Source organism: Gossypium hirsutum, chromosome D09, assembly GCF_007990345.1.
Source record: "Gossypium hirsutum isolate 1008001.06 chromosome D09, Gossypium_hirsutum_v2.1, whole genome shotgun sequence".
NCBI lineage: Eukaryota > Viridiplantae > Streptophyta > Magnoliopsida > Malvales > Malvaceae > Gossypium > Gossypium hirsutum.
This window is the reverse complement of record NC_053445.1, coordinates 43,760,001-43,787,230: the sequence shown is the minus strand read 5'-3', so window position 1 is coordinate 43,787,230 and position 27,230 is coordinate 43,760,001. Positions and strand designations below refer to the sequence as shown.

General features: G+C 35.5%; 5 protein-coding genes across 7 annotated transcripts; 3 read left to right on the top strand and 2 right to left on the bottom strand.

Annotated features, from left to right (window-relative positions):
- Positions 1–2,595: 2,595 nt before the first annotated feature.
- On the top strand, positions 2,596–4,151 carry LOC107908695 (uncharacterized protein At3g28850). Its single transcript, XM_016835931.2, has one exon. The coding sequence runs from the start codon at positions 2,660–2,662 to the stop codon at positions 3,830–3,832; it is 1,173 nt and encodes a 390-aa protein (XP_016691420.1). The 5' UTR covers positions 2,596–2,659; the 3' UTR covers positions 3,833–4,151.
- A 2,048-nt stretch (positions 4,152–6,199) lies between these two features.
- LOC107908694 (uncharacterized) lies at positions 6,200–8,470 on the top strand. Its single transcript, XM_041100233.1, has 3 exons — positions 6,200–7,550; positions 7,599–7,730; positions 7,818–8,470. The coding sequence occupies exons 1-3, from the start codon at positions 6,200–6,202 to the stop codon at positions 8,468–8,470; spliced, it is 2,136 nt and encodes a 711-aa protein (XP_040956167.1).
- An 8,911-nt stretch (positions 8,471–17,381) lies between these two features.
- On the bottom strand, positions 17,382–22,529 carry LOC107908693 (uncharacterized). Of its 3 annotated transcripts, none has more exons than XM_041100797.1 (4): positions 22,415–22,529; positions 22,066–22,179; positions 17,964–18,117; positions 17,382–17,783 (listed from the first exon to the last, which is right to left on the bottom strand). In XM_041100797.1, exons 1-4 carry the CDS (start codon positions 22,499–22,501, stop codon positions 17,668–17,670), a joined length of 471 nt encoding a protein of 156 aa, XP_040956731.1. In that variant the 5' UTR covers positions 22,502–22,529; the 3' UTR covers positions 17,382–17,667. The 3 variants fall into 3 exon arrangements, 2 of the variants coding, with proteins under 2 accessions (XP_040956731.1, XP_040956732.1); XM_041100798.1 differs by having other exon boundaries at positions 18,010–18,117; XR_001687097.2 differs by having other exon boundaries at positions 17,382–18,117; positions 22,066–22,201; positions 22,415–22,522.
- Positions 17,617–21,137, top strand: LOC107908692 (putative pentatricopeptide repeat-containing protein At3g11460, mitochondrial). The gene has a single exon (XM_016835928.2). The coding sequence runs from the start codon at positions 18,686–18,688 to the stop codon at positions 20,516–20,518; it is 1,833 nt and encodes a 610-aa protein (XP_016691417.2). The 5' UTR covers positions 17,617–18,685; the 3' UTR covers positions 20,519–21,137.
- Positions 22,530–23,236: 707 nt separating the features above from the next.
- Positions 23,237–27,052, bottom strand: LOC107908691 (rho GTPase-activating protein 5). The gene is made up of 5 exons (XM_016835927.2): positions 26,229–27,052; positions 25,395–25,515; positions 25,195–25,314; positions 24,705–24,935; positions 23,237–23,991 (listed from the first exon to the last, which is right to left on the bottom strand). Exons 1-5 carry the CDS (start codon positions 26,630–26,632, stop codon positions 23,407–23,409), a joined length of 1,461 nt encoding a protein of 486 aa, XP_016691416.2. The 5' UTR covers positions 26,633–27,052; the 3' UTR covers positions 23,237–23,406.
- Positions 27,053–27,230: the final 178 nt, after the last annotated feature.

The window sequence follows — 27,230 nt, the reverse complement described above, 5'->3', positions numbered from 1 at the left end:
CAAACTCAAGGCAAGTTTATGAGTTGAGAAGTGTTAAACATCAAAGGTGCTTCTCATAAAGTGCCTCAACAAACATATATTCCAAATACATGATTTCAATATGTATATACATGTCATAAAAATTTTAAATATTTTGCAAACTCTATTTTTAAATATTAATTAATTTAAATTAAAATATAATAATAAATTTACATATTTAGATATGTAACTTTGTTAATTGTACAAATTAAATATTTTAGTTTAAATTATATCCACTAATAACCCCTCACTAACTCTTAAATAGGAGGATAAACACACTACAACGCGTTCAAATTAACATCTTTCTGCACTAACAATAATACAAATACTAATCGAGCTATGATTTAAATGCATTAGTTGTGTTTATATATTCTTTAGCAGTCTCAATTCGAGGAAAACCAAATACGTGATAGATCAAAGTTTGGGCCTAAATTAGTCTCTTTACTAGACATAGGAAACTGACCCAACAAAAGGTTACTCATCTGTTCCATTTAGTTTCATTTTGTGTATGTGTTTTTAATTCGAATTTATCTGGGAATTGGTTTACTTTGTTTCCTGGTTACCATTAGCCAACGAATCCGCGAGAGGCTTCAAATTCCACAACAAATCCTCCTGGTTCAAAGTTTCTTGAAGCTCAGCATGTAACTCTTTGTTAAGTGTCATTAACTTTTAGGATTTATGTAACTTCTAGTGCCTTTTGAACCCCTGCAATTTGAGATATGAACACAAATAAACCCCAAGACCTTTCCAATTTTCCTTTAAAAAGTGTGTAAAATTATCGTGTCTCAACCACCCCGCACAAAAAATTGAAAAGGACCTCTGCTAACATTCCCAATATCAATCAATCATACTTATGGTCAGACTGATAGACTACTGTTACCGAAGGAACTATCCCACTCCCACTCCCCATTACAAATGGCTCAACAATAGCCCCTTTAAGACCCATATCTCACAGGCCATGGTTAAATAACAAAGACTGGAAGTGATTGCAACCTCTACACGACTCATTGGCACGCCACCACCCTTCTCTTCTTATCATCTTCACTTAAAATCGCCTGCCGGTTAGCACCGGTCTTCTAATTTCTGAGCAATGAGATCAAGAGTGTCCCATAACAGTTTTCTTGTGCAACCTATTAGGACTACCATACACAATAGATAAGCAGATTTGTTGTGAAGTAGTAGTATCCGTAACATGAAAATGCAAGAACTGAAAGTAAAGAACCTGACCTATTCTAACATACCAGATGCTATCTTTTTAAGTATTAAAAAACTACTTCTCTAAAAAACCCTATTATTTCCATTTTAAAATGCTATCTTTTTAAGTATTAAAAAAATCACAATATATTATTTGGTACTCGAGTTTGATATTTTTTTAATGTGGTATTTATGTTATTTTTTGTCTAATACAGTACTTGTATTTGATAAAAGTTATATGTTTTGGCACTCCAAAGGTAATGGTATTAACTTTTTAATTTTCATTCGAGTTTTAGGGTTGATTTAGTGAAAGTTAATTGCTAATATTATTAGGTTTGAATTTTTCATAATTTTGTTAATAGAATAAATTTAGTGCTAATGTGAATTTGTTTAATTCGCATTTGATTTGTCAAATATTGTCTAATAGATGTGATTTAATTCGAATTTAGGGTTGATTTATTGAAAGTTAATAGCTAATAATATTAGCTAATCATGAATTGCTATCAAGTCAACTCTAAAAGCCGAATTAAATACTAAAAAAAGTTAACATTATTAACTTCCAGTACCAAAATGTACAACTTTTGTCAAATACAAGATTGGACCGAAAAATAATACAAGAATCACATTCAAAAAGCTATCTTGACCCAATGACAAAAGTATTATGTTGTAGGCATGAAAGATTTAGTTCAATTCTAAATAACTCCATTCCTCTTCCCAACTATAAAAAAATTTGGTATGTTTAAGCATTAAAAAAAATACTATCTTTAATTTTAAAAGTAAATATATGGTTTTTTCTATATTTTTTCTTTCCCCGATGTTACATAATCTAATTTTTATTTAAAAATACAAATTCTAAAATAATATATTCTTATAAATTTAAGATTCAAAATTTAACATTTCTTAACGCTTCCAAAACTATAATCCCTTTGCATTAAAAATTAAAATAGAAACACATATCGTGTCATAGTATTATATTTCTGAAAATTATAAATTTAATTTAAATTATTAGTGAAAAACCTTTGTTTTAGAATGTTTTATATACAAGTTCCAAGATAATATATTCCTTATGAAAAAACATCATGCTAATTTGTAAAGTTATGATAAACTAAATCTTGGGAAATTGATGGTAAGGGAGAGGATAAGAAAAAGGACGAAGAAGCAAACAATCCGAAAATCAATAGGTCATTAAAGAGTTAAGGGAAAAGTAAGAGGCTAAAAGGGAAAACAAAAAATAAAGAACATAATTACAAGGGGCTTCCGACAAAAAATCCCCCATGATCTAGCCCCACTAACCCACATTCGAAAAAATCGACCGTTGGGGCCCGTTCTCAGACAACCAACCGTTACCATTCAAAACCTTAAACTAGTAACTCCTCCCTCTTTCTCTGTCTTTCTCTTTCCTTAAAAAAAAAAACAGAACAAAGAAAAATTCCTCCCTGAAAAAAAAATGGGTTGTGTTTCTTCAAAACTGGTTAAGAAAGAGATGAAACGAGAAATGGTTCTCAACAATGGCGGCGACTTCGCCCATCACGTGGTTTCTCTCAAGTCAAGCACTTACGGGGTCCTTAAACTTGACAACGATGAACTGCAACAAATAGAAGAAGTTGGTGTTTCAGAGACTAAAAGAGCTAAGAGGTCGCCTCCGCGTGAAGAACCTGAGGTAATCAATGCCTGGGAACTCATGGAAGATCTTGATGAAGATCGTCTTGTCAAAAGGACTCCAAAATCTCGTGTCAAAGCTCCAGTGAAGTTGTTGAATCAGATCGGTTCTCCATTGAAAGTGAAGAACAGCGGTGGGAAAGAAAACAAGGGAAGCGTTGTTAATGGAGATGGTTTAGGGAATGGGAAGTCTGATTTTAGCCCCAATTCGATATTGAGAGTGAACAATTCTATGGATGGCTCGTCCTGTAAGGTAGTGTTGAAGTTGAGTTATCCGGTGAAAAGCACGAGAAGCGAGGGGCCTGAAGGTGGTGGTGGTGATTTGGGGTTTTCGTCGCGGAGAAGGATTTTCAGTCCCCTGTTTGATCCAGAACTTGTCGCTTTGTACGAGAAAGAGTTGTCTGAAGAAGAGGAACAAATCAAGAGGATAATTTCGGCCCAACCCGAAACCCGAAAGCCCAAGAAATCTCAGGACTCAAAGGTTACTCTTCAAGATTTCGAGCCAAAATGCCGTGCAGGTGCAGAAAATTCAGTTGTGATTTACACAACAACATTGAGAGGGATTCGAAAGACCTTTGAAGAATGCAACAGAGTGAGATCCATCATGGAATCCTACCGTGTACAAATATTTGAGCGCGACATATCAATGGATTCAGGGTTTAAGGAAGAGTTAAGGAAGGTAACAGGCACAAAAGAAGTGAAAGTTCCACTAGTGTTTGTTACAGGAAGGTTGATTGGGGGAGTTGAAGAGATTGTGAAGTTAGAAGAGGAAGGGAAGCTTGAAATGTTGTTTGAAGGGATCCCCATGGCGGTTCCCGGGTGTAAAGGCTGTGGTGGGGTGAGATTTGTGATGTGCAAACAATGTAATGGGAGCTGCAAAATTTTAGACAAGCAACTGAACAAGATAAGGTGTGGTGAGTGCAATGAAAATGGATTGATACAGTGTCCTATTTGTTGTTGATATAGTTGAATTAACTACCCCTCTTTTTATTCATTTTGGATTTGGGATTTCCACTAAGTAATGGTATTTTATCTGTTCTCAACCTGTAACAATGGTATCTTGAAGAACTTGTTCTTTTTTCTTTCTAAATCGCATTTAGGAAGTGGGGCTCTAAAGTGGGTTTTAGGCCTTGTTTGATTGTTTCCTTGTATAACGTTGGTTGTATTGTTTGACACGGCATTAGTGAGCTTTGCCTGACCGTCAGATTCATGGCTTGTTCAATTCTTGTGTCAACTCATTTAGTGAGCTTTGCCTGACCTTCAGATTCATGGCTTGTTCATTTCTTGTGTCAACTCACTGTATGCTTTATCTGCATCTGCATGGTTCTTTATCATTTCCAAAGATACAGAAGAGGTGTCTTTAGGTTATCAAAAGAACCATGTGAACTAAAGAATAATGGCTTGATCCTCCATTGTTTGTTTTCTCTAAAGAATAATGGCTTGAAGTAACCGTGTGTACAAGTTGGATAGCTTGGTGAAATCTTACAAACACCAAGAGAAACAAAACATAAGAACATACCCCCATATACATCATGTAAGTGCGAGAAAAGTGCGATGGAAAACTCCTTTAGAAAGTTGTTCACAAAGATAAGCTATAACACAAGACGACACGCACCCAACTCTAAAAACCCCTAGAAAGCAAATTTAGAAATGGAAATGTTGTGATGGTGGGGAAACAAATATTAGTAAAATAATATTTACAAATTTGAATTTGAGATAAAAATTTGCATTTAGTTTTTTCAATAAAATGATTTTAGTTTTAATTTTAAATAGTTCCAAAATTAGAATTGTAAAATAAAATATATATTATTTGGTATTTGTGGATATATCATTTTTAATTTTTTTGTAGATATTAATATTATTATTTTTTTAATTTAATATTTAATAACTTTATATATAGTTTCATTTATTAAAATTTTATATATTTAGGTAACTTAATAATTTTTTAATGTTTACATTACAGTATTATATATTATACAAATTTATTTTTTTTATGTATTATAAACTATATAATACATAATATAATATAATATAATATAAGTTTAGAAAACGGGTTAGACCGAGCCCAAATCTTAAATATTTGAATTCGAGCCTAGTGCAAGCTCACATTTCGAGTCTAATATTTTTGTCCAAACCCTCTTAAATTTGGAGGTGATCTTCGAGTTTGAGCAAATAACTCAATCCTTAACAGGTCTAGTCACAAGTTAATTAAATACCAACTCAATTAGGAAATTACCATAAGCCCATTATATTTACAAAATAATAAGTATTAATATGAAGATGTTTTTATTTTTTAATATTTTATATAAAATATTACTATAGTGTGATTTGAAGTTAAGACAACATTATCACCTGATTTTTTTTTAGCATGTCAACAAGTTAACGACACCACTAAGTTTTTCGTCCATTTCTAACTAATTTGACAAAAGGTAATAACTCAAAGAGATAAATAAAGGCATGCTTTTAAATATGGTTGGAGAGCCTAAAAAGCTGATTCTCCAAAATACTGTTTAACTTCTTTGGTTAGATTTATAATGTTTTACTCACCCCAAATGTATGGTTTCTTGCTTCTTTAATAAAAGAAAATTGGATGCTTTTGATAACTGATGTATGGCTTGAGATTTCACAGCATCTATAAAAAAATATATCAAAGACAAGTGACAATATCCAAGATCCTTAAAATGAGTTCTTTTTAGGGTGTTAAAACTACTTTCTATTTTTGTTCTCAACTGTCCCTGGTATTTTGTCGTCATTAACTGATACTGGATTATCAGGCAGTAAGAATGATATGCAGGTGTTCGATAGTATGTTTGAGATAAGCACAATATAGCTTTCTCGCAAGGTGTTTGTGCTGGTTAGTATTTCTGTTAATGCTTGATACTGACTTATGATTTAAGTTTGTTATTTCTGGTACAGCTGTAACTTGTTTGTTATTTTTTGCTAACAAATTATCTAGAACACCTGAACTGCTATAAGTAGCCTAGGTGCTACTCTTCATTCTGTATGCTTAAAATGTTGAATAAGAAATAGAGTGTTACACTCAAGATCTCTCTCTCGCTTGTTCTTCTTTCCTATTATCCTGTTATCTGTTTTCTTTCTAATTCATAAATATCATGATTTCTTCATCTTTTATGTTTTGCTTTCAGAATACATCAATGTTAGAGTTTCTTTTATAATGTACGCAGCTTTTCGACATGGTATTAGAGCTTCGGAATTGATGATAATCAGTTGTGATTTGCGTTTGCCGTGTGTTTGATTAAATGTCTCTGTAAGCAGAATCTCTTGTTCTTCAGCTATTTTTTTTGTTCTTGGGTGATCTTTGGCTGCAATGTCTGTCAATAATTCTGAACAAAATGAATCGATGAATAATGAAACTGTGAATCCTGCTTTTGAGGTCAGATCTGATGTTAGTAAATCATTTACTGCTATTTTGAACAAGAAAATATCTCTGTTGATTGATGAAAGCAATTTTCTGTCATGGAAACAGCATGTGTACCTAACTTTGAAAACACATAGGCTACAAAGTTATGTAGAGGGAACTATAGCTATTCCTCCTAGGGTGATTAACACTGATTCGGGGGTACAAATAGAAAATCCTACTTTTGTTTCGTATGAGCAACAAGATTCTGCTCTTGCGTCATGGTTGATGTCCTCAGTCAGTCCTTCTCTGCATACACATCTGGTTGGCTTCCACTCTGCTTTTGAAATATGGAATAAGCTGAATCAGATATTTGCTCTTCACTCACGAACTAAGAGAATGCAGTATAGATGCATGTTGCATAATGTTAAAAAGCAAGATAAGACAGTGAGAGAATATCTAGCGGAAATTAAGCATATCTGTGATGTGTTGTCTGGATGTGGTCAAAATATTCATGAGGAGGAACAACAATCTGCTATTCTTAACGGTTTACCTATCGAATATGAGAACATTGTTTCAATTATTACTTCTAGTCAACATCCTTATGATCTTCAGGGAGTTGTTTCAGCTTTGTTGGATGCAGAGGCAAGGATAAAACTTCAGGGAAATGTCATGAGTATAACTGCTAATGTAGCCGTGCAGCAGCAACTCCTGGCAAACAGCAGTGGTAATACCAAGTCGAATGATCAGACTCTTAATTCTAGCTCTGAAGGTATGAATGTTCAGACCAGACCATATTATCAGGGTAATGGCGGGTTTAAGTCACGTGGTAGAGGAAGGTACTCAAATAATTCGAGACCCCAATGTCAATTATGTGGTAAGATAGGGCATTTGGTCTCTAAATGTTTTCATCGGTTTAATGCTTCATTCACTGGTATTTCTGACTCTACTGCTACTAATTCTCAGTCATCAAACTATGTTAAGCCTTCTGAAGGTGTGAATGGTTTTTATTGTTATCCTGGTCCCACTACTGGTTTTACTATGTTTAGTCCTCAAGTTGGACATCCTGGTTTTACTGGGTTGAACACTCAAGGTAATCTTGCTGGTTCTGGAGGACTTAATGTGTCTGCACATATACCTTCTACTGGAATGCCTCCTGCTCATGCTGGTACTTCACATATTGCTGCATATAATTGCGGTATGCCGATAGTCAGCAATCTCAGTCCTGCAAACCCTTATGTTGTGTCTTGTAACAATGGTAATCCTTTTGTTAGTAGTGCTAGCTCTTTGTATTCAGGTCCTACTCAAGCTAGTTCAGAAGGTAATCGAATCTCTCAGTGTTTGTAAGCTACACCAACAGTGGTTGCAGACCCGGCTTGGTACCCAGATACTGGTGCAACTGGGCATCTCACACATGATTCCACATGCTTACAGCACTCTAATCCTGCTACAGGTATAGTTCAAGTTGGTAATGGTTCTTGTATCCCTATTGTAAATACTGGTACTGCAACTTTTTCCACTGATCAAAAAGAACTGCACTTAAACAAATTGTTTTATGTTCCTGATATTACCAAAAATTTAATTTCAGTATCCCAATTCACCAAAGACAATAATGTATCATTTGAATTTTTTCCCAAATACTGTGTTGTTAAAGATCTTACTACGCAGGCTGTTCTGGCACAAGGAGTTGAAGTTGATGGTCTCTACAAATTGGATGTGAATCAGAAATTCAGTGCTCTTTCGTATCTCTCGTCTGATCTTTCATGCCTTACCACTAGTGTTAGTTCAAATAATAATGATTGTGTGAAATGTAAAAGTTTAACTTCTCATGAGTTGTGGCATCGTAGGCTAGGACACACTTCGACACACAATCCTGCACATCTAGCTTCCACATCTGCTCTTCCTGTCAAAGTTCTCAAGGATTTTCCTTTATGTGTTGCTTTTCAATATGGAAAAAGTCATAAACTACCATTTACATCATCAACCACTGAGTATACTTCTCCTTTACAACTTATTCACTGTAATGTTTGGGGACCAGCTCCATGTGTGTCTTCTGGGTATAAATACTATATTTCATTCATTGATGCATATTCAAGACATGTTTGGATTTTTCATTTGAAACAGAAGTCTGAGGCTCTGTCTGCATTTCTTGTGTTCAAAAAACAAGTTAAAACAATGTTTGATAAAAAGATTAAGGCATTGCAAACTGATAGTGGTGGAGAGTTTAGATCATTTGTATAGTACTTGCAATCGTTTGGCATACAACATAGATTAACCTGTCCTCATACTTCTAAACAAAATGGTTTAATTGAACGAAGACATAGGCAAATTGTAGAAATAGGTCTTACTTTACTTGCACAAAGTTCCATGCCTCTAATATACTGGTCTGATGCTTTTACTTACGCTGTTAATATAATAAACATCTTACCTTCCAAGGCTATAAATAATAAAACTCCTTTTGAAAAATTGTATCAAGTTAAGCCTGATTACTCTCTTATTCGTGTGTTTGGATGTCGTTGTTTTCCCTTGTTAACACCTTATAATCACAATAAACTGCAGTTTCCGTCTATATCTTGCATTTTTTTGGGCACTGTTGCTAATCATAAGGGTTATAAGTGTCTTGCACCTAATGGTCGAGTGTATATATCTTGACATGTTAAGTTTCAGGAAGATATTTTTCCTTTTTCACTAAAGGATGACATGCGCATTTCTTCACCTTCTTCACACACTCCATTTACTACAGTTCATTTACATATTATTTCGCCACCTGATTTAACGACTAATACTAATTTTTGCTCTTCCCTGCAGCAGTCTAAGTCGCCATCACTAATATCTACTGCTCTTCCATCTCATTCTCCAAATTCTGATTTTACTTCGTTCAACTCTCAAAATAATGGTTCTAATATAGATTGCACTTCCTCATCTCAGGATCACTCACCTAATTTTTCACACGATGGGCACCAGTCTCAAAGTTTGCCAAATTCTGCATCTGCACCTTCATTTGAAGTACAGTCTCAAGATATACCAAACCAGTCCCAACTTAATAGTCACCCCATGATCACAAGGGGCAAGTCAGGTATTGTAAAACCGAAAATTATCACTTATCAAGTTACTAATATACCTTTTTCTCCTGCAGATATTCATGAAGCTATGCGGTTTCCTCAATGGCAACAAGCCGCTCATGATGAACTTGATGCTTTGGTGAGAAATCAAACTTGGGACTTAGTTCCCTTACCACCAAATCGACATGCTGTGGGATGCAAGTGGTTGTTCAAGGTAAAGAAAAGAGCTGATGGTACTGTGGATCGCTTCAAAGCCCGGCTGGTTGCCAAGGGTTATGCTCAGAAAATAGGCTTCGATTTTCATGACACGTTCAGTCCAGTAGCAAAAGCAAATACTGTTCGCACTCTCCTTTCCTTGGCAGTTACTCATGGTTGGGAATTGAGGCAAGTAGATGTCAACAATGCCTTCCTCAATGGAGATCTTGTTGAGGAAGTGTATATGCAACAACCCCCCGGTTTTGAGCAGCAAAATATCGAAGGTCAACCTCTTGTTTGCAAACTACGAAAGGCCCTTTATGGTCTCAAACAAGCGTCGAGAGCTTGGTTTCAAAAGCTCAAAGATTTTTTGTGTTCCAATCTGAATTTTCAAGCTTCATGTGCTGACCCTTCTTTATTCACACGTCAAAATGAAGGAACTAGGGTATGCTGCCTGGTATATGTTGATGACATTATTCTCACTAGTAGCAATTCGAAGGAACTAAGTGATGTTATTCATCAGTTAAACAAAGCGTTTTCCCTTAAGGATTTGGGACCTTTGCATTATTTTCTTGGAGTAGAAGTGCATAGACGTAATGGAACTCTACATCTATCGCAGAAAAAGTATATTCGTGAGTTAATCAATCGTGCTGAGATGACTTCTGCTGGCTCAGTACCCACTCCAATGGTCGTGTCTCCTACTCTCACTTCAACTGATGGTCAATTGTTACCTACATCCAAGGCTGTTTTATATAGAAGCATTGTGGGTGGACTTCAATATGCATGTCTTACCCGACCCGATATAGCTTTTGCTGTAAACAAACTCAGTCAGTTCATGCATTCTCCAACTGACAAGCACTGGGTGGCAGTCAAACAAGTACTACGATATCTTCAAGGAACTATCGAGTTTGGCCTTTATTACACTCCAGCGGATCAGGTTGATGTTACAGCCTTTTCAGACTCGGATTGGGGCAGCTCTCTTGAAGATAGGAGGTCTACTTCTGGTTTCTGTATCTACATAGGTGGCAACCTCATTGGTTGGTCATCCAAGAAGCAACATGTAGCGGCACGCTCCACATCTGAGGCAGAATTCCGAAGTGTCGCCAATACTGCGGCTGACATTGCTTGGTTCATTTATCTTCTGACTGATCTTGGAGAGAAGTGTTGTGGAATTCCAACTATATGGTGCGACAATTCTGGTGCAGTCCAGATATCAGCAAATCCTGTTCTTCATTCCAAGAGGAAACATGTTGAACTTGATCTTCACTTTGTCCGAGAAAAAGTAGTAAAAGGTGATCTTCAAATCAATCATATTGCTGCACACAATCAAGTTGTGGATCTATTCACTAAACCTTTAAGTGAATCTCAATTTGTTGCGCTGCGATCGAAGCTTGGATTATGTCAACTCTGCTCAGTATCCACGGCTTTTGTTTTCTCGGAGGAGGAGAAAACAGGGGGAATATCAGGCAGTAAGAATGATATGCAGGTGTTCGATAGTATGTTTGAGATAAGCACAATATAGCTTTCTCGCAAGGTGCTTGTGCTGGTTAGTATTTCTGTTAATGCTTGATACTGACTTATGATTTAAGTTTGTTATTTCTGGTACAGCTGTAACTTGTTTGTTATTTTTTGCTAACAAATTATCTAGAACACCTGAACTGCTATAAGTAGCCTAGGTGCTACTCTTCATTCTGTATGCTTAAAATGTTGAATAAGAAATAGAGTGTTACACTCAAGATCTCTCTCTCGCTTGTTCTTCTTTCCTATTATCCTGTTATCTGTTTTCTTTCTAATTCATAAATATCATGATTTCTTCATCTTTTATGTTTTGCTTTCAGAATACATCAATGTTATAGTTTCTTTTATAATGTACGCAGCTTTTCGACATGGATGTCTGTAACGATAAGATTATCCTTGACAGTTATTTCCCACTTCAATGATGGAGCCATGGAAAAAAAAGAAGAAGAATTATAAGCTGGACTGCCAAATTAAGGATTTGCAGCAAATGGCTCTCCCTACTGACGTGCAGAATGTGTTGGTTGCACTCATCTAAGTTAAGGTCAATAACAATAAGGCGCCGGCTGATGAATCATGATAGATTAAGAAGGCATTTGATTTCTTAGATTGGAACCTTAGGTCATGAAATTTCTCAAGCTCTTTGTTGATTGGATTAAGGGTTGTGCTACCACGCCAAAGTTCTTTAGTTTCAGATGCTGCTCTTGCTATCAAGCCTTTCAAATACCATTGTGCAGGTATCTTAACCTTACACATTTATGCTTCCAAATGATTGATTGATTTTTACCAAAGAAAAATTGGAACCAGCATCATGGACACATTTTACAGGATCTTTGGCTTGAAATTAAATCCCTTAAAGAGTGAGTTGTTCTGTTTTGGGATCAATCAAAAACTGATACAGGAGATGGTTGATAAAACTGGTTTTAAGATAAGGATCACTTCCTATAAGATACCTACAAAAAAAAAAGTTCCGTGGAAGGGATTGCAATCCTTCGGTTGAAAAATAACCAAAAAGATAAAATGTATAATTTATCCTTTGCAGGGAGACTTAAACTTATTCAAGTGCTACTGTTTAGCATTCAAAATTTATGGTGTAGGAACCTCGTACTGCCTCGGAGAGTAGCGAAGAGGGCTACTCGGCTATGATATGCGTTGCTTTGGAAGGACAGGGAAGGTAGTGCGAGCGGCTAACGTTAGTTGATAAGCTATTTGCCACCCAAAAGATGAATGGAGGTTTGGTTTGGCTTAAAAGATCTGCTCACCCGGGACAAAGCCTGCATTATGAGAAATCTTTGGTTGATCTTAACTTACGGCTTGCATGGATCGAAGCATATGAATTAGAAGGTAAAACTGTTATTCAAGTTCCCTATCTTCAAAGATACAGTAATCAGAGTTTGAAGAAGATCTTCAAATACAGAAATTTTAGGAATTTTTCATATCCAAGGTAGCTTACCATAATCCCCGGCCAATACGACTAGTTGAGGTGGGGGTGAGGGCGGGTTGTTGGCCTTTAGAATCAAACAAAGTAAATAGGGACTTATTATCCAGCTAAGGATCCTCCAATTGAGAATATGCATAGACTTGAGATGAAAATAAATGTCTATCTATTTTGTTTAGTTATATTGGACTAAAATAATGCTTATTACTAACAACCTCTCATTCATTCTAGTGGCAAAAGTATAATGATTTAGGCATGAAAACTTAGATTTGATCTTAAGCAACCCTATTCCCCTCCCCAATTATCAAAAATAATAATGCTTCATTATGGGAACATATATTAACAATTATTTTATTACATTTGTAACATCCTGTTACCTGACCCGATTACCAGGTCCAAATTACAAGGTGTTACATTTATTGCAGAAGCAACTGCGGTCAAATTACATTCAATTACAAACCGTTAAACATTCAAATGAATCTAAAGCAAGTGTATAAAACGATACATAATCATTTCTGGATCTTATACGAACTTATGAAAGTTCTTTTGTTAACCCAATGTCGAAATAGGACTAAATTGTAAAAATTCTAAAATTTTGGGTTGACGTCGTGACGTCGGTTGATGCGGGTCTCAAGGCACAATTTTAGACCCATAAATGTGATGGGTTCACACTACCTCAAAGCCCAACAACAATGTCAAAGGCTAAGCAAATCAAATTAGGACTCGATCAAAGACAATATTCGAGGACGAATCTTTTTTAGGAAAGGGAGAATGATACATGCACGAATGGGGTGAAATTTATTAGATTCCAATCATCAAAACTGCCAACTTTTAGGCTTGGGAAATCAGTAGACTTGCGACGACTTTTTGAATGAAATCCTAGAATTTTTGGGTTGAGATGTCTTATGGCGTTTGAAGATCTATCTCTTAGCTTCGAAACGCATTTTGAATCACTTGATTTTGAGTTTGGGAGCTCAAGTACTGTTTTAGTGAAGACTACGCGAGCAAAATTTTTGAACGGGATTATGACTGGAATTACGAATTTCGGGCTTTTAATTCGAGTTTAAATCATATTGGGTTCGAGTTTTAGACTTAATTTTTATTATATATGAGCCCAATATTATATTTTTCAGATCTTATTATTTTATTATTATTTTATTCCAAATTTTTTATAATTATTAAGTATTTTAAGTTATTTAGAAGTTTTATGTTAACAAGAAAATTTAGTTTAAAACTACTTCTTATTTAGTTTTATTTAGATTTATTTAGCTAGCTTATATATAGGCCTTTGCATTATACATAATTCATTCAATTCATTATTATTTTATTTATCTTTTGAGTTAATAAATTCTCTCTGGGTTTTTCTTTTCAAGAATTTCTCTTAAGTTTCTTTTAGAAGAGTTTTAACAATCTTTTTAGATTGTGGGGGTCATCTTTAAACTTTTTCTTGCCAAAGTTTCTATCTTGGAGAAGAAATTTCATAGTCTTTAACTCTAAGGCTCCAAATCAACTTTAAAAAACATAATCAAACATGATTTCTAAACATTTACATAAGATCACAGCTTGTCAACCTAGCCATTTGAGCCATTAAACCAAAATACCCCTAGGTACATGCCAAAGAACCAAAACAAACCACTTTATACAAATATTGTTGGGTTGAAAACGATAGTCTAGATGCTGACTTCAAATTTCGAAACTTCGAGAATCACCTGAACCTACGCATGAAGAAAACAAACCGCGTGCTTAGCAATAGAGGTCATTGGTACATTTATGATTCAAGATATTATAAATTAGTATAAAAATAAAAGCATGACAATAAGTATGTAAACTCAAATTATAACTTTTATAAGTTCATATATATATAAAAGTGTACATACCCCATTAGATAAGCCAATTTGCTTAACATTTCAACATTATCATCAAAATTATATTTTTGTTACTCACCTTTCAATTTCATACATAATAAAGGCATTACTTTAATCAATTTATCATGGCATATTCCATTACTTACCTTATAGTTACTGGTCAATTCATTTCTGGAGTCTACCGACTCTTTCAAATTCGTTTCAGCCCTAAGGCTCGATTCCATTTGCTTTACATAATAAGATACATACTTCTCATTTCGAATCCATATATGAACATATTCAAAATGTCAAGCATCATATTAGTTCGTTTCGATATAATTTTCCAAACTTATTATTAATGTGTCCTATTAACCTAACTTGAATTTCAAGACTGATATACAGAATAGACAACCTGCATTTCAATCTGACACCGTAGTGCATCATCAAATATACCAAAGAAAAGTTATTGGTATATTGGCAAGCCGAAGCAATCATACTAACATACGAGGTGCATCATCGGATGAACTGAAGTAATTATACTGGAACACTTAGTGCATCATCGGATAAATCGAAGTAATCACGCTGACAGGTAAGTGTTAAAAAAACCCGGTTTGAAAACGATTTTCTTGTACAGTGAAAAATTAAAATTTTGAAAATCGACCCGGTTTGTGATATTTATAGCAATAAACATTAACTAAATTCGTATGTGTTTTTTGATAAGCAGATCCTTGATGTTTTTCGGCTTTCAACCAAACGATCTTCTCCACTATTCTCGTACCATGAACTGTTTCGAGTGTGAGCTCGAACTAATTGAATCAAAACGCAAAATTAGAAAATGTTTTCCTTTTCGAGTGAAAACGGAAATTCTCTCTTTTTTAATAGAAACTGATAAAATTGTTATTCTAAAAAATATATTTATAAGTTGAGAATAAGTTCTCTCTATTTTTCGGCAAAATAACAATCTCTCAAAAGTTGTGTTTATAGTTCTACCGATGCCATCTATTTATATAAAGAGAAGGTAGAACCCTTATAGAGTTGTTGATGTTTGTTTTAAATAGAAAAATAGCATCATACTTAGAGCAGGAGAGGGGGAACGACTCACCCTTGTATTTCTACTAGGGTTGTCGCCCCCTTCATGTTATATGAGGGGTTTTGGGCCTCTCTCGCATCGGGTCTAATGACAAGTACTTCCTAGACCTTCTTGATCCGATACTCTATAATATAATCCAACTCAATTCAGGTATTTTTATTTCTCAAAATAAACTTTAATATCTACATATTATATAATTTTCTCACCACAATTTTACCTCAATAAAATTTTGATAATTTACCTTCGATAAAATTTTGACGATTTTACCCTGATAAAAATTCAAGAAAATTCGTTCAATATGTTACAACTCAACATATTCACTATGACTAAATGATTTATTTTCATTTTCAAGCTTCAAAATAGTCTAAAAACATAAAGTCATTCTTCTATCAATTTTTAAGTAATCCCATATATGATTGCAAGTTTCCATTTTCATTTCCATTTTTAGAAACCTACATTCATGTTTAAATGATTATATTTTTTCATTTCGAAGAAAATCATAATCATTCCTGAATGTTTCCCATTTCTCTTTTTCTATTAATTTCGTTCATTTCTATTCAAACACGTAATTCATTTATGGTTTCAACGAGCTGCAGAGGGACCGATTTGACATATGTAGTTGAGACTCAAATGATTTATAATTAAGTTTCGGCTTTTCGCCTATTAATTAAAAATTTATTTAGTCATAAAGTCATTTCACTATAGTATCGTGACTGAGATTTCCCCAACGACATACCATTATGAAAGCAACTACTTAGTGCTCGTCCAATAACATTGCCATAAGTGTGTTACCCTCATAAGATATCATTTATCTCTTTGGGATAATATTCACTCATAAGATATCATTTATCTCTTTGGGATAATATTCATTCTCTCTATATGATTATATTTATCTCATGGTAACTGTTACTTCTTCCTTCATGAAAAGTCAATCACTATCAAATAGTGATCAAGTCATCCATTACAAAGACGGACGACCCATGGTCACATTTACTTTTCATCAACCATATAATACCAATGAGAGGATATCATTTACTTATGTTTTGGGTTATGAATTCTACTGCTGTGAATGATGCTACATATGGCAGAAGTCGTACACCCAACACACCAACTTTCTGTTCCTTATCTATTTGAATTCAGGCTTTTACTTACATCAAAGTGTATAAGTAACGCATATACAGTCCATCATCCACTCAGGATTTAGGTATGTGACACTATGAACATCATAAGTGAATAAATTCATAAACAGATTCAGGATCTATTCTGCTTGGGTCATGTTTGATGTATTATCAGTCCAATCAGTCCAATCAGTCACATCTATGTTTCTATTTTCTGGAAGTTATCCATTCCAATGTCAAAGACAATGCATCTCCCTAATTGGACTTGATAGACGACATATTATTTTTTCAATCGGTTTGCTCATTTTCAATTAGACCAAGGAAATATTTAGGTTCATCTACTAATACAAGTTGTATTTTTATCTTACAATCCGATCACGTAATATTACTCAGTATTAGTTAAACATTAGACAATCAGTGATTTTCCTTGAATTTTAGAAAATTTAATTAGGCTCCCAAAATTTTTGAAAAAGTTTCATTACTCCCTTAAAGTTTTTAAAAAAATTTAATTAGACCCTTCAAGTTTTTTAAATTTTCATTATACCTTTTAATTTTTTTAAAAATTTTAATTAAGCTCACTTAAAATATTTGAAAATTCTCATTAATCTTACAAATTTAAAAATTTTAATTAGACCCCTTTTTTTTTTTAAATCTCATTAAACTCATAATTTTTTTAAAAAATTTTACTACCCAAAACTTAATCCCACTGCATGCATAGTGTTTTGATCTAATATTTCAATCCATCCGGATATTATTCCATCTAACTAACAAATTTACTGATGATATAGTAGATATACAGTCATGGGGACCTAGTATACTGTATAGATAGCACAGGGTGTTTGCTTACGCAGCCATTTGTATTCTTTGTAGTTGTTTGGATAAATAAAGAATTTTACTAATAAAAGAAGAAGAGTTCAATCTCAATCAAGAATATTGATAACATAGTTTAGATTTCTATGAAAATGGCTTTCGTTCAATATGGATCATATCTGATATTAGTAGCCATTGAGAAACAAGTTAAAAAGTATATACTATTGAATTTTGCAGGGTGAACACCTCTATAATTTCGTACTAACCATCAAAATGCGACGAGTTCTCACAGCTCTTAAGAAACCTCTGAAACTCGGTTTGCACTGCAAGTAGATAATGAACAGTCCTGCTGTTCTTAAAACTTGATCAGTTTCCTAGTTCTTTGCACCAAAACCACGTGGACTTGGTCTTGTTGATGCGTATTCTGCAAACTGCCTTCTGGATTCTGATCTCCTCGTTCTTCTTGCAGTACCAGGAAGAGCCTTATACATGGGAGAAACAACAAAAAACATCAATTATTACAGAATATAGCTTGCCTAAAAATAATTGAATTGGCATACGAGTCCAGTTAGAATTCCATCAATCTTAAACGAGTTTATAGTTGCACAAAACTTTCCAAATAAGTGTATATATAGAGTTGCAGACAAAGCTGGATGAATAACCTGAGGATGTTGCATCAAATTTCATGACAGATGCTATTGATATTACCTGAAGCCGTCCTACATCTACCTTCTTCTTTTTGGCCTCTTCTAAACCTTTCTTTTCTATTTCATATGGTTTAACCTCAGTTCCCGCTTTATAAACAGGAACTCCCACCTGTAAACATAGCACAAGAGATAATCTTTTTGGATAAAGACTAATGATGAGTAAATATATTTGTCATAACAAATTTTCCAATTCATGCATTAAGCTGGACCAATGGTCCAAAAGGCAAAGCCATAAGTAGCAATATGAACTCAATTGTTTACGTGTGTACTCATTAGTCTGGTAATTTTAACTCGTTTGAAACTAAAAACAATTGGTATTGTGTGCAAACTAATGGCATCTCCCCTTTTTAAGATAATTAGCTAACTTTGAACAAACACCTGTCTTTCCAACCCCTGCAGACCAGCGAATAATATAACAGTAGGGCCGAAAATGGCCGGAAGCGACAGTCGAAAAGTGCATGGCTTCTATTGCTCCTCCCGCCTTCTTTCTGATTAGATATAATCCATTATCTTGTTATTGAATTCCCTGCTACGCAGTTCACCTTTGCTATTTTACATCCAAGCTTTAGTCCGATCGTGGCATTACGTGTAGCGTTTCACTACTTCTTTTTCCTGTCCCCGCCCAAATATATATAACGGCTTCAACTTCTTCCCCGAAGTGCCGTTTATTGCTTCCTATGACTTGGATTCCATGGAACACTCAGTGGAGAGAGTTAGCAAAGCAATGCCAATACCTTGAAGCTCTAACTCTCTACCGCCAAATGCTGCGTTGCGGTTCCTCCCCAAACGCCTTCTCTTTCCCTTTCGCTCTTAAATCCTCCGCTTCCCTTCCCCTTCCTTTATCCGGCCAACAACTCCACTGTCAGGTCATCAAATCCGGATGCTCCCAGGAACCCTTTGTTCTTACTTCTCTCATCTCTATGTACTGCAAATTCAGTTCCCTCGGAAACGCCCGCAAGGTGTTCGATGAAAACCCAATATCCAATCAATTAACGGTTTGCTACAACGCTTTGATTTCCGGTTACGCGTTAAATTCCCGGGTTTTTGATGTTATTGCTTTGTTTTGTAGAATGAGGGAAATGGGTGTTTCGGTTAATTCAGTTACAATGTTGGGCTTGGTTCCGGTGTTCTCGGAACCTGGGTACATAAGCGTAGGGATGTGTTTTCATTGTTGCTGTGTGAAGTTGGGGTTGAATCTTGATTTCTCTGTTGCTAATTGTTTAGTTACAATGTACGTGAAATGCGGGGCCATTGAGTTTGGTAGGAATTTATTTGATGAGATGCCCAAAAAGGGTTTGATTACTTGGAACGCTATGATTTCAGGGTATGCGCAGAATGGACTTGCGGCTGATGTTTTGGAACTCTATAGGAAAATGGAAACTGCGGGGGTTTGTCCAGATGCGGTTACATTTGTTGGGGTTTTATCATCTTGTGCTAATCTTGGTGCTGTTAGTGTTGGCCACGAGGTTGAACAGCGAATAGAGTCTAGTAGACTTGGTTTGAATCCCTTTTTGAATAATGCATTGATTAATATGTATGCTAGGTGTGGTAATTTGGTCAAGGCTCGAGCTATTTTTGATGGCATGCCTGTTAAAAGTGTGGTTTCATGGACAGCGATTATAGGTGGATATGGAATGCATGGATATGGAGAGATTGCAGTGGAGTTATTTGATGAGATGATTAAGAGTGGTATTCGGCCTGATGGTGCTGCATTTGTGAGTGTTTTATGTGCATGCAGTCATGCGGGGTTGACTGAAAAAGGCTTGGAATATTTTTCTGAAATGAAGATGAAGCATCAGTTGCAGCCGGGTCCAGAGCATTATTCTTGTGTGGTGGATCTTCTAGGTCGGGCGGGTCGGCTAAATGAAGCTTTGGAGCTCATTAAATCAATGCAGGTAAAGCCAGATGGTGCAGTCTGGGGAGCCCTTTTGGGTGCCTGCAAAATTCACCGAAATGTAGAGATGGCAGAGTTGGCGTTTGAACGAGTAATTGAGTTTGAGCCCACAAACATCGGTTATTATGTTCTGCTATCTAATATTTATTCTGAAGCTGACAATTTGGAGGGAGTGTTGAAAGTTAGAGTAATGATGAGAGAGCGAAAGCTGAAAAAGGATCCAGGATTTAGCTATGTCGAGTATAAAGGGAGAGTGCACCTTTTCTTGGCCGGGGATAGAAGCCATCCTCAAAAGAAGGAGATATATAGGATGGTGGATGAGCTGGAAGCTTTGGTGAAGAAACTTGCTGGCTGTAAAGACAATGAAGAAAGGAGAAACAAAGAAGCTTTACTTGGTATGGGTGTTCATAGTGAAAAGTTGGCAATTGTGTTTGGACTGTTGAACTCTGAGCCAGGGACAGAGATTGTGGTGATAAAGAACCTTAGAATGTGTGAGGATTGCCATTTATTTTTTAAGGGTGTCAGCAAGATTGTGACTCGTCAGCTTGTTGTTAGAGATGCAACCCGTTTCCATCACTTCAGAGATGGACACTGTTCATGCAAAGACTATTGGTAATACAATACTCACTTGAGGTTTCCATATTGCATTCCCTGGTATCCTAGATGTTCTGAAAATAATAAAAAAAAATATGCAGTACAAAGATTGATTTCATATTGAAATTAAGAAATCTGTTGGAAGCCTGTGGAGTGCCGGTTCAGCTAGGTGGCTGCAAATGCAATAATATGTGCTCAAATGCTGTATGGATACCAGAAAATGAAACTGGGTCTAGAGAAAGGGCTGATGATCAACCAGCCATTGATTGATCATCCCTTAAGAGGCTAGTTTGCTCAACGGTCAGAATGGCTGGCGTGGGAATATAGATATTGCAAACTCATTCAGCCATTGCTTATTTTAATTTACAAGTGCATACAATTCTGAAGAGAAATCTGTCTTATTTCCGGTTGTAGCTGTTCCCTATTTTGTACTTATTTCCCTTCTGTACCAATAGGTGACAACAGTTGCTTTGTAGAATCAATGCACCGGTTTCTTTTACTCCAAGTCTCAAAACCAGTCAATTGTGGATAAAACGAATTACACCATATTCGATGGAATTCTAGTGTTAAATTAGTTTTCTACAATGTTTGGTCTCTGTGAACTGCAGTAAAAGCTTTGAATTAGAGGATTAATTTACGTATTCCAGATATGTCGAAAGTCAATATCGATGAATATACTTTAACGATCAGCTAAAATATACATTGCAAATTGCAAATTGCAAATTGCAAATTGTTTGTGAGGTTTGTGGGGTCATCAGATGATTCAACGATTATCTGAGATGCCTGTCAAACGTGGCTAGTGTTGTTCATCAGAAACTTTTGATACAATTCAGCCGTATATGTTAGAATGATCATAACCAACATTCATGCATCCATTTCCAGAGGCAGATCACATTATTTTTTGCATACCCTAGCAAAAACGAAGATTAAAAACCCACCCTCTTAACACTTCATTTTTTGGTTAACCATGTCAAAATGGTCAGCAAGGAGGTAAAATAACTAACTAAAGCTAAACTATTATTTGTTAACACAAGAGTTAGAATGATAATATATGTGAAACAAAATGATGATGATGTTTGTATATTTATATTCCATAATACCACATTGTTAAGATATGCAACTGCAATTTTCAGATTGTTAGCTGGCAATTTGGCTGTAAACCACTTATGCAAAGTACACATGATGCTAAAAAATGACAAGGCTGTCATAGCTTTTGTGTGGAATTGGAAGTGTGAATCCAGCGCAGAATCGTAAGTAATAGCTTGATGGTGAAGAGAAAATCAGATCACGTGTTAGATAGAATTATAGCAGCTCTTTTCAAACCCAATAAGGTGGTGTGATTATTGAACAAAAAATGAGCACTTTCAGCTTGGGAAATTTAAGAAGTTGGTTTGATTCTGAGTAAACAAACAACGTATCAGTACCAACCTTGAAAGACTGAGCAATGTGATATGGACCAAGTAACAACATATCAGTATCAACCTTGGTTTGATTTTGAGGGTCTTTGATCACATCCTAAGATAAAAGAATAACATGAACAAAATAATAAGAAAATGAAAGAATACCTACATCTGGCAGTGGCAAGGCTTGAGCAAGCAGAGCTCTTTTCTTCAGCTGGTCTCTTTCACATGATAATATTTCAGAATACTGATTTAGAAGAGCCAAACTCTTCTGCTGGTCAGCCTATTTGTACCAAAGGGTTTCTCTTAAACATCAAATGAAGAATAAATGAACAGAAAAGGTTCAGTAATTTATCACGAATGTAAGAGCTTGCAACACAACTAGCATTCATGGACTATCACCCGAAAAAAACAAAAAGGAGAAAATTTGCGAGGTACCCATTTTAATTAAGTGCATAATAACATAAATTCTAAATGAAAAGCAACGAATTAGCAAAAACAAGGAAAGAAATAATTACGTTGGAGAAGGAAGCTGCAAGGGAACCAAAGGGGGGAAAGCAGTAGAAACATCGCTCTGGGCGCATCGTATGTATGTGTCTTTGCATGGAAATAAACACGAATTTCTAAGACGCATAATGAATTCTTTTACCCCTTCAACTTAAAAAAAAATCATTTTAATCATTTATTTCATTTTTAATCTTTTTTCACCGTATAATCTTTTATCAAATCATTTCAAAATGAATAAAAAAATTAATATTTTTTTACTTTGTTGACATAACATAAATCTGGATTGCTATATGAATGATAGGTCAGCATTTTATTTCTTTTTTAAAATTTTAAAAATATTTTTTATCATTATTATACTTTTTTTAATAATTTTAATGCTTTTTACTTTTTTTTGAATTTTTAAATTAAAAAAACTAATTAAATGCTAATGTGTCATCTAATGACAATTCACTTATATATCACATCAACAAAGTTTTAAAATATTAAATGTTTATCTATTGTGGGATAATTTGATAAAAAATACAAGTTTAAGAGTTAAAAGAAGATGAAAATTTAAATGTTAAAGGACCGATTAAATAGTTATACCTTTTGAGAAATACATTGGGTTTTACAATGAAATAGAATGGCGTTATGGTTAACGCAGTGCAGGTGGGCTGGATCAGCTTCGCTCTGTCCTCTTATATGGGATTACAGTTGTTTATGTTTTAAGACTCAACTCGAGGATGAAGAATCAGAAATACATTAGAATTTAACGTTAGGAACTGTAACAAGAAGTAAGATGAACAATAGGCAATGTCAGAATGAGGCAAGGAATGTTAAGTCAGCGTGAAGCATTGAAAAGTAAAAGAATCTCCATTCAAAATCACATACAAGACACACACATGACCTCATACACCGACATTTCAAAGGACCAAAAACAAACCAACCAAACCAAACCAAAACACAACATACCAACTTCTACCAGTTGGCATTTCCCCCTCCCCATCTGACTACAACGTTAGCATTACCTCCAAGCTTCAAAAAGCTCGGCTCTCGTATTTATCAGCCCCACAATCCTCGTTCCCCTGTTCTTCTGAACAGCTCCTGTTACATTACCAACTGCCTGTTCGTTTGCCTTCTTTGCTCCCTTCCTTAAACCTGAAGCACCTGATTGATCACTTCTGCTCTTTCCACATGTACTTCGCAGGCTGCCATTTGCTAAACAGTTCACTTGAGAAACTAAAGTGCAAGGACAGTTATCGGCTAGAGATCGGTTTCCAGCACAAATGTTCTCTATTGAAGTTAGGAAACTTTGAGGGCCACTTTCAGTTGTCAAATTCTCTTCAGCAGAGTGGGTGGGGCTCTCTAAGGCAGGTTCTTGACCCACAAAAGCTTTCTCTCCTTTGCTTTCGTTTTTAACCTCCTCACTGGCATCTTTGAGTAGTTGTGAAGAGCTTTGCTGTCCATTCTTATCAGACGGCTCTAAGCGAGAGACAGGAGCAGAGTCTACCATAGAATCTTCTCTTCCTTTAAGTGTTCTAATAATAAGGGTCTTTAGAAAATTCATCACCTGGACTGCATACATCAATGCAGTTAAAGGATCGGACATCTGCGATAAACAGTAGTGGAGTTAATTAAACTATGAGTGGACCAGATAGCAAGAACAAACCTAAATGATATTGTCTATTGCCATACACGATCCTAAATTAAGACTGATGGAAAATAATCACCATGAAAAATACACGTCACACTCATAAGGAAGAAGACCTTTACTATGCTTCGAGGAGATGTTGCTTTAACTCTTCATTTTTTCTAAAGTACTCATGTCCAATCACATATCCAAACATGGGGTATTTAGGTTCAATCCTCCAAAATATGGAAAAACTTGGAAAAGGATTTATCCTACCTGTATCAGATACAACTTGTATCTAACACTCAACTGGAGTATCAAGTAGCATAGCTTTAAGGTGCCCTAGAAAGGCCTTCCGGAAAGTGGAATGAACTCTTTCTCTCGAAATAGAGCATATTTTTGAACCGAAAATCTTTTCTAAGGTCCTCTACTTTCACTATGTTTTCAAAAAAATCAAAATGCTTTGAGTTTGAGTACAAGAGTATAAGGGATGCATCCATGCGACTAGTGTCAAAATTACATGCTTAAAACAGTAGCACCTTCATGGCCAGGGCTACGGAAAAAATGTTGTAGAACAATTCAAGAAAGTTTTATTACCATGCCAAATAGGCTCAAATCTCAATAACCAACAATTGTGCACGAAGTCTGGCATGTGTATTTAGACTAAAACTACCAAAAAGATATTTACTCACTTGTGTCATGTTTGGAGCAAACACCATGGCAACATTGCGTGCATTCATCTTGTTCAAATGTTCCACTTGTACAACATCAGCCATTAAGTTTATTGCCCAATCCAGTAGAGCAGCTTCGGTTGGAGGAAGGAGCCGTACAAGCCGAGCACACTCTTCTTCTGACTCGGCTTGCATTACTTGCTCTGGAGGAAGCGAATCCAGAACACCACTAGGAAGTTCCCTAAACCAAGCCTGCAGAGTCATAAAAACAACAACCGAATTGAAAGATCCGTACAACTTGGGCAGTTCTCAACATTATTTGCAGATATCTTGATAACATATTGAGCCTAGGAACCAGTTCTTTAAAAAGTTCAGCTCGTCCTCAATATTTTAATTACTTATATAAAAGAAGCCTGATAAAATATAAGACACCTATGAACCCAATATACGTACAAGAAACATGTTCATAATACTCAGTACAGCCAAAGCTATTAAAGAGCAAAGAAAATACCTTTATAAGACCAGCCAAGCAATGTACATCTATCCCATCTGGTATAACTCCCCTATTTAGTTGTTCCCTGACATACTCCTCCTGGCTGTTCTCTGCATTAATTCTGAAAATTCCTTCTGCCTAAAGAAAATATAAGAAATTAATTACTAAACTGGATACTTAAGCAATTATATAGCCATAAATCACAGATAGTAATATACCTGGAGGCCTCCCCGGGCGTATAAATGACTTTGCATCAGGAGTAGTATTGTTGGAACACTGTTCCCTCTAGAGTCCAGTGAGAGCTGCATAGATTCTGTTGAAACCCCAAATACACTCGCACTGCACAAGAATGATATCTTAGCCAATGAAATAAAATTAGCAGAAAGACTTGGACAACAGTTATCACAGAGCAAGGTATCTTATCATCATCTCTATTTCCATACATTCACTTACATCAATGGTATGTATTCAACTACAAAATTGAAAACTAGTGAATCATAGAACAGATATAATTTCAGTAAGGTTTACCCATCAAAACAAAATTAGCAAAGAGTAGAAACCAACAGCAAGGCAAAAGGCGTGCAATGAGGAGAAAGTCTCCCACTTCTGGGGAAGAAATTTGCATCCACAAATGGAAGCAAACTGGGGAGAACCCAGTGGTAACCTTCATTACTATGGAATTCCATATATGAATCAAGGCCTCTTAACACAGAGAAATTAGTCATCATTTGAAGTTCCTAAAATGGATGGCCTTTTACAACTGTATTTTCATATTTAGGTAAGAAAGGGGAAAATACTAAACCTTTTCCTCGTAGTCCTTTCATAGAAAGGATAAATAAAAGTTCAGAAGACCGAATTATATGAATGAGAATTGAAGAATTCAGGAGAAAGGGGGAAAACTTAGTGAGCAAAATGAAATTGACAAAAGAATCTCAAGAAAACATCTACAGTAACCAAAATAACCAAACCCCAGAAAATTTATTCGACAAAACCAAATGAGAATTTCAATTATAATTTTGAAGAGAAAAAAGAATGTGCATTGATAAACTTGCCTGGCACTTGGAGCTCTCCTGGGGACCTCAGGCTCAAATTCAACCGGCAAACCAAGAAATCCATGGAACCTATCAAAAGTCACATGAGCAACATGTCTAACATTGGTAGGCAACCCAATTTCCATTGAACAAAGCTCTTTACTTCCAGAAAGGCTACACCCAATCAAAGACTTCCTAAAAGCAGCCACCAAAAGCGTCAATAAAGACAGCTGATCCCCTTCCCCTTCTCTATCCCTTTCTTTCCTCTCTTCCTCTTCTTGCCTATCCTCTTCTTCTTGGTCACTCTCTTGGGTTATTATATCCTCCACAGTGCTTACGTTAGAGTTAGTAAGGGCGTGTGGAGTGGAGGTGGAGCTTGAAAATGAAGGGAAATGAGATGGGGATGATTGGAGTACTTCAGTCATAATGTTTTTCCTTTATTGGGGTCAACGATTTAGAGCCAAGAAACAATTTTTCTTTATGGAAAAATGGGTTTCTTTGGAAGGACTTAATGGAACAATGGGATGTAAAGATTTGATGTCTACGTAGAGTTGGATTGAAGGAAAGATTTTGGATGGTAGGAAGCAACTATCATCACTTTTCTTTTCTATTCTATATAATTTTCTTGGCTGGCTTTGGCTTGAGGACTGAAGAAGCAAAGTGTAAAGATTGAAAATTTAGGGAAAGGGAAAGAAGTGGTGGTGGGTGGTGGAGATGAAGAGATTGAAGGAAAATACCAGCATCATTCACCCCCCTAAAGCTCCATTCTATAAGCAAATGGGGGCATTGAGGGGCTGCTTCTCTACAGTGATTTATCTAATGTTTGTTCCAGAGCCAATGAAATGTTGCCATCTACGCATTTAATAATGGAATTCCTTTTAGCAGCTTGACACATGGTTATGTTGGGATTAACCATATGATATGATATGATAATACTTGCATACTCTAGTTTTAAGCCCTTCAATTTCATAGTTTTTTTCTTTTTCTTACAAGAAAATTCTTGTTGAGATGTGGTTATTCCAA

Bases quoted from the DNA above. Each gene is read 5' to 3' on its own strand.
- LOC107908695 (XM_016835931.2), top strand. From the start codon at position 2,660: ATGGGTTGTGTTTCTTCAAAACTGGTTAAGAAAGAGATGAAACGAGAA.
- LOC107908694 (XM_041100233.1), top strand. From the start codon at position 6,200: ATGTCTGTCAATAATTCTGAACAAAATGAATCGATGAATAATGAAACT. The intron at 7,551-7,598 runs GTAATCGAATCT...CAGTGGTTGCAG, and splicing joins TACTCAAGCTAGTTCAGAAG to ACCCGGCTTGGTACCCAGAT. The intron at 7,731-7,817 runs GTACTGCAACTT...ATTTAATTTCAG, and splicing joins TATCCCTATTGTAAATACTG to TATCCCAATTCACCAAAGAC.
- LOC107908692 (XM_016835928.2), top strand. From the start codon at position 18,686: ATGACTTGGATTCCATGGAACACTCAGTGGAGAGAGTTAGCAAAGCAA.
- LOC107908693 (XM_041100797.1), bottom strand. From the start codon at position 22,501: ATGCAAAGACACATACATACGATGCGCCCAGAGCGATGTTTCTACTGC. The intron at 22,180-22,414 runs GTAATTATTTCT...TGGTACAAATAG, and splicing joins TTGCAGCTTCCTTCTCCAAC to GCTGACCAGCAGAAGAGTTT. The intron at 17,784-17,963 runs GTTATTCATCCA...CCCATGTATAAG, and splicing joins ATTTGATGCAACATCCTCAG to GCTCTTCCTGGTACTGCAAG.
- LOC107908691 (XM_016835927.2), bottom strand. From the start codon at position 26,632: ATGACTGAAGTACTCCAATCATCCCCATCTCATTTCCCTTCATTTTCA. The intron at 25,315-25,394 runs GTATATTACTAT...TATTTTCTTTAG, and splicing joins ACGCCCGGGGAGGCCTCCAG to GCAGAAGGAATTTTCAGAAT. The intron at 24,936-25,194 runs GTATTTTCTTTG...ATGACTCTGCAG, and splicing joins GCTTGGCTGGTCTTATAAAG to GCTTGGTTTAGGGAACTTCC.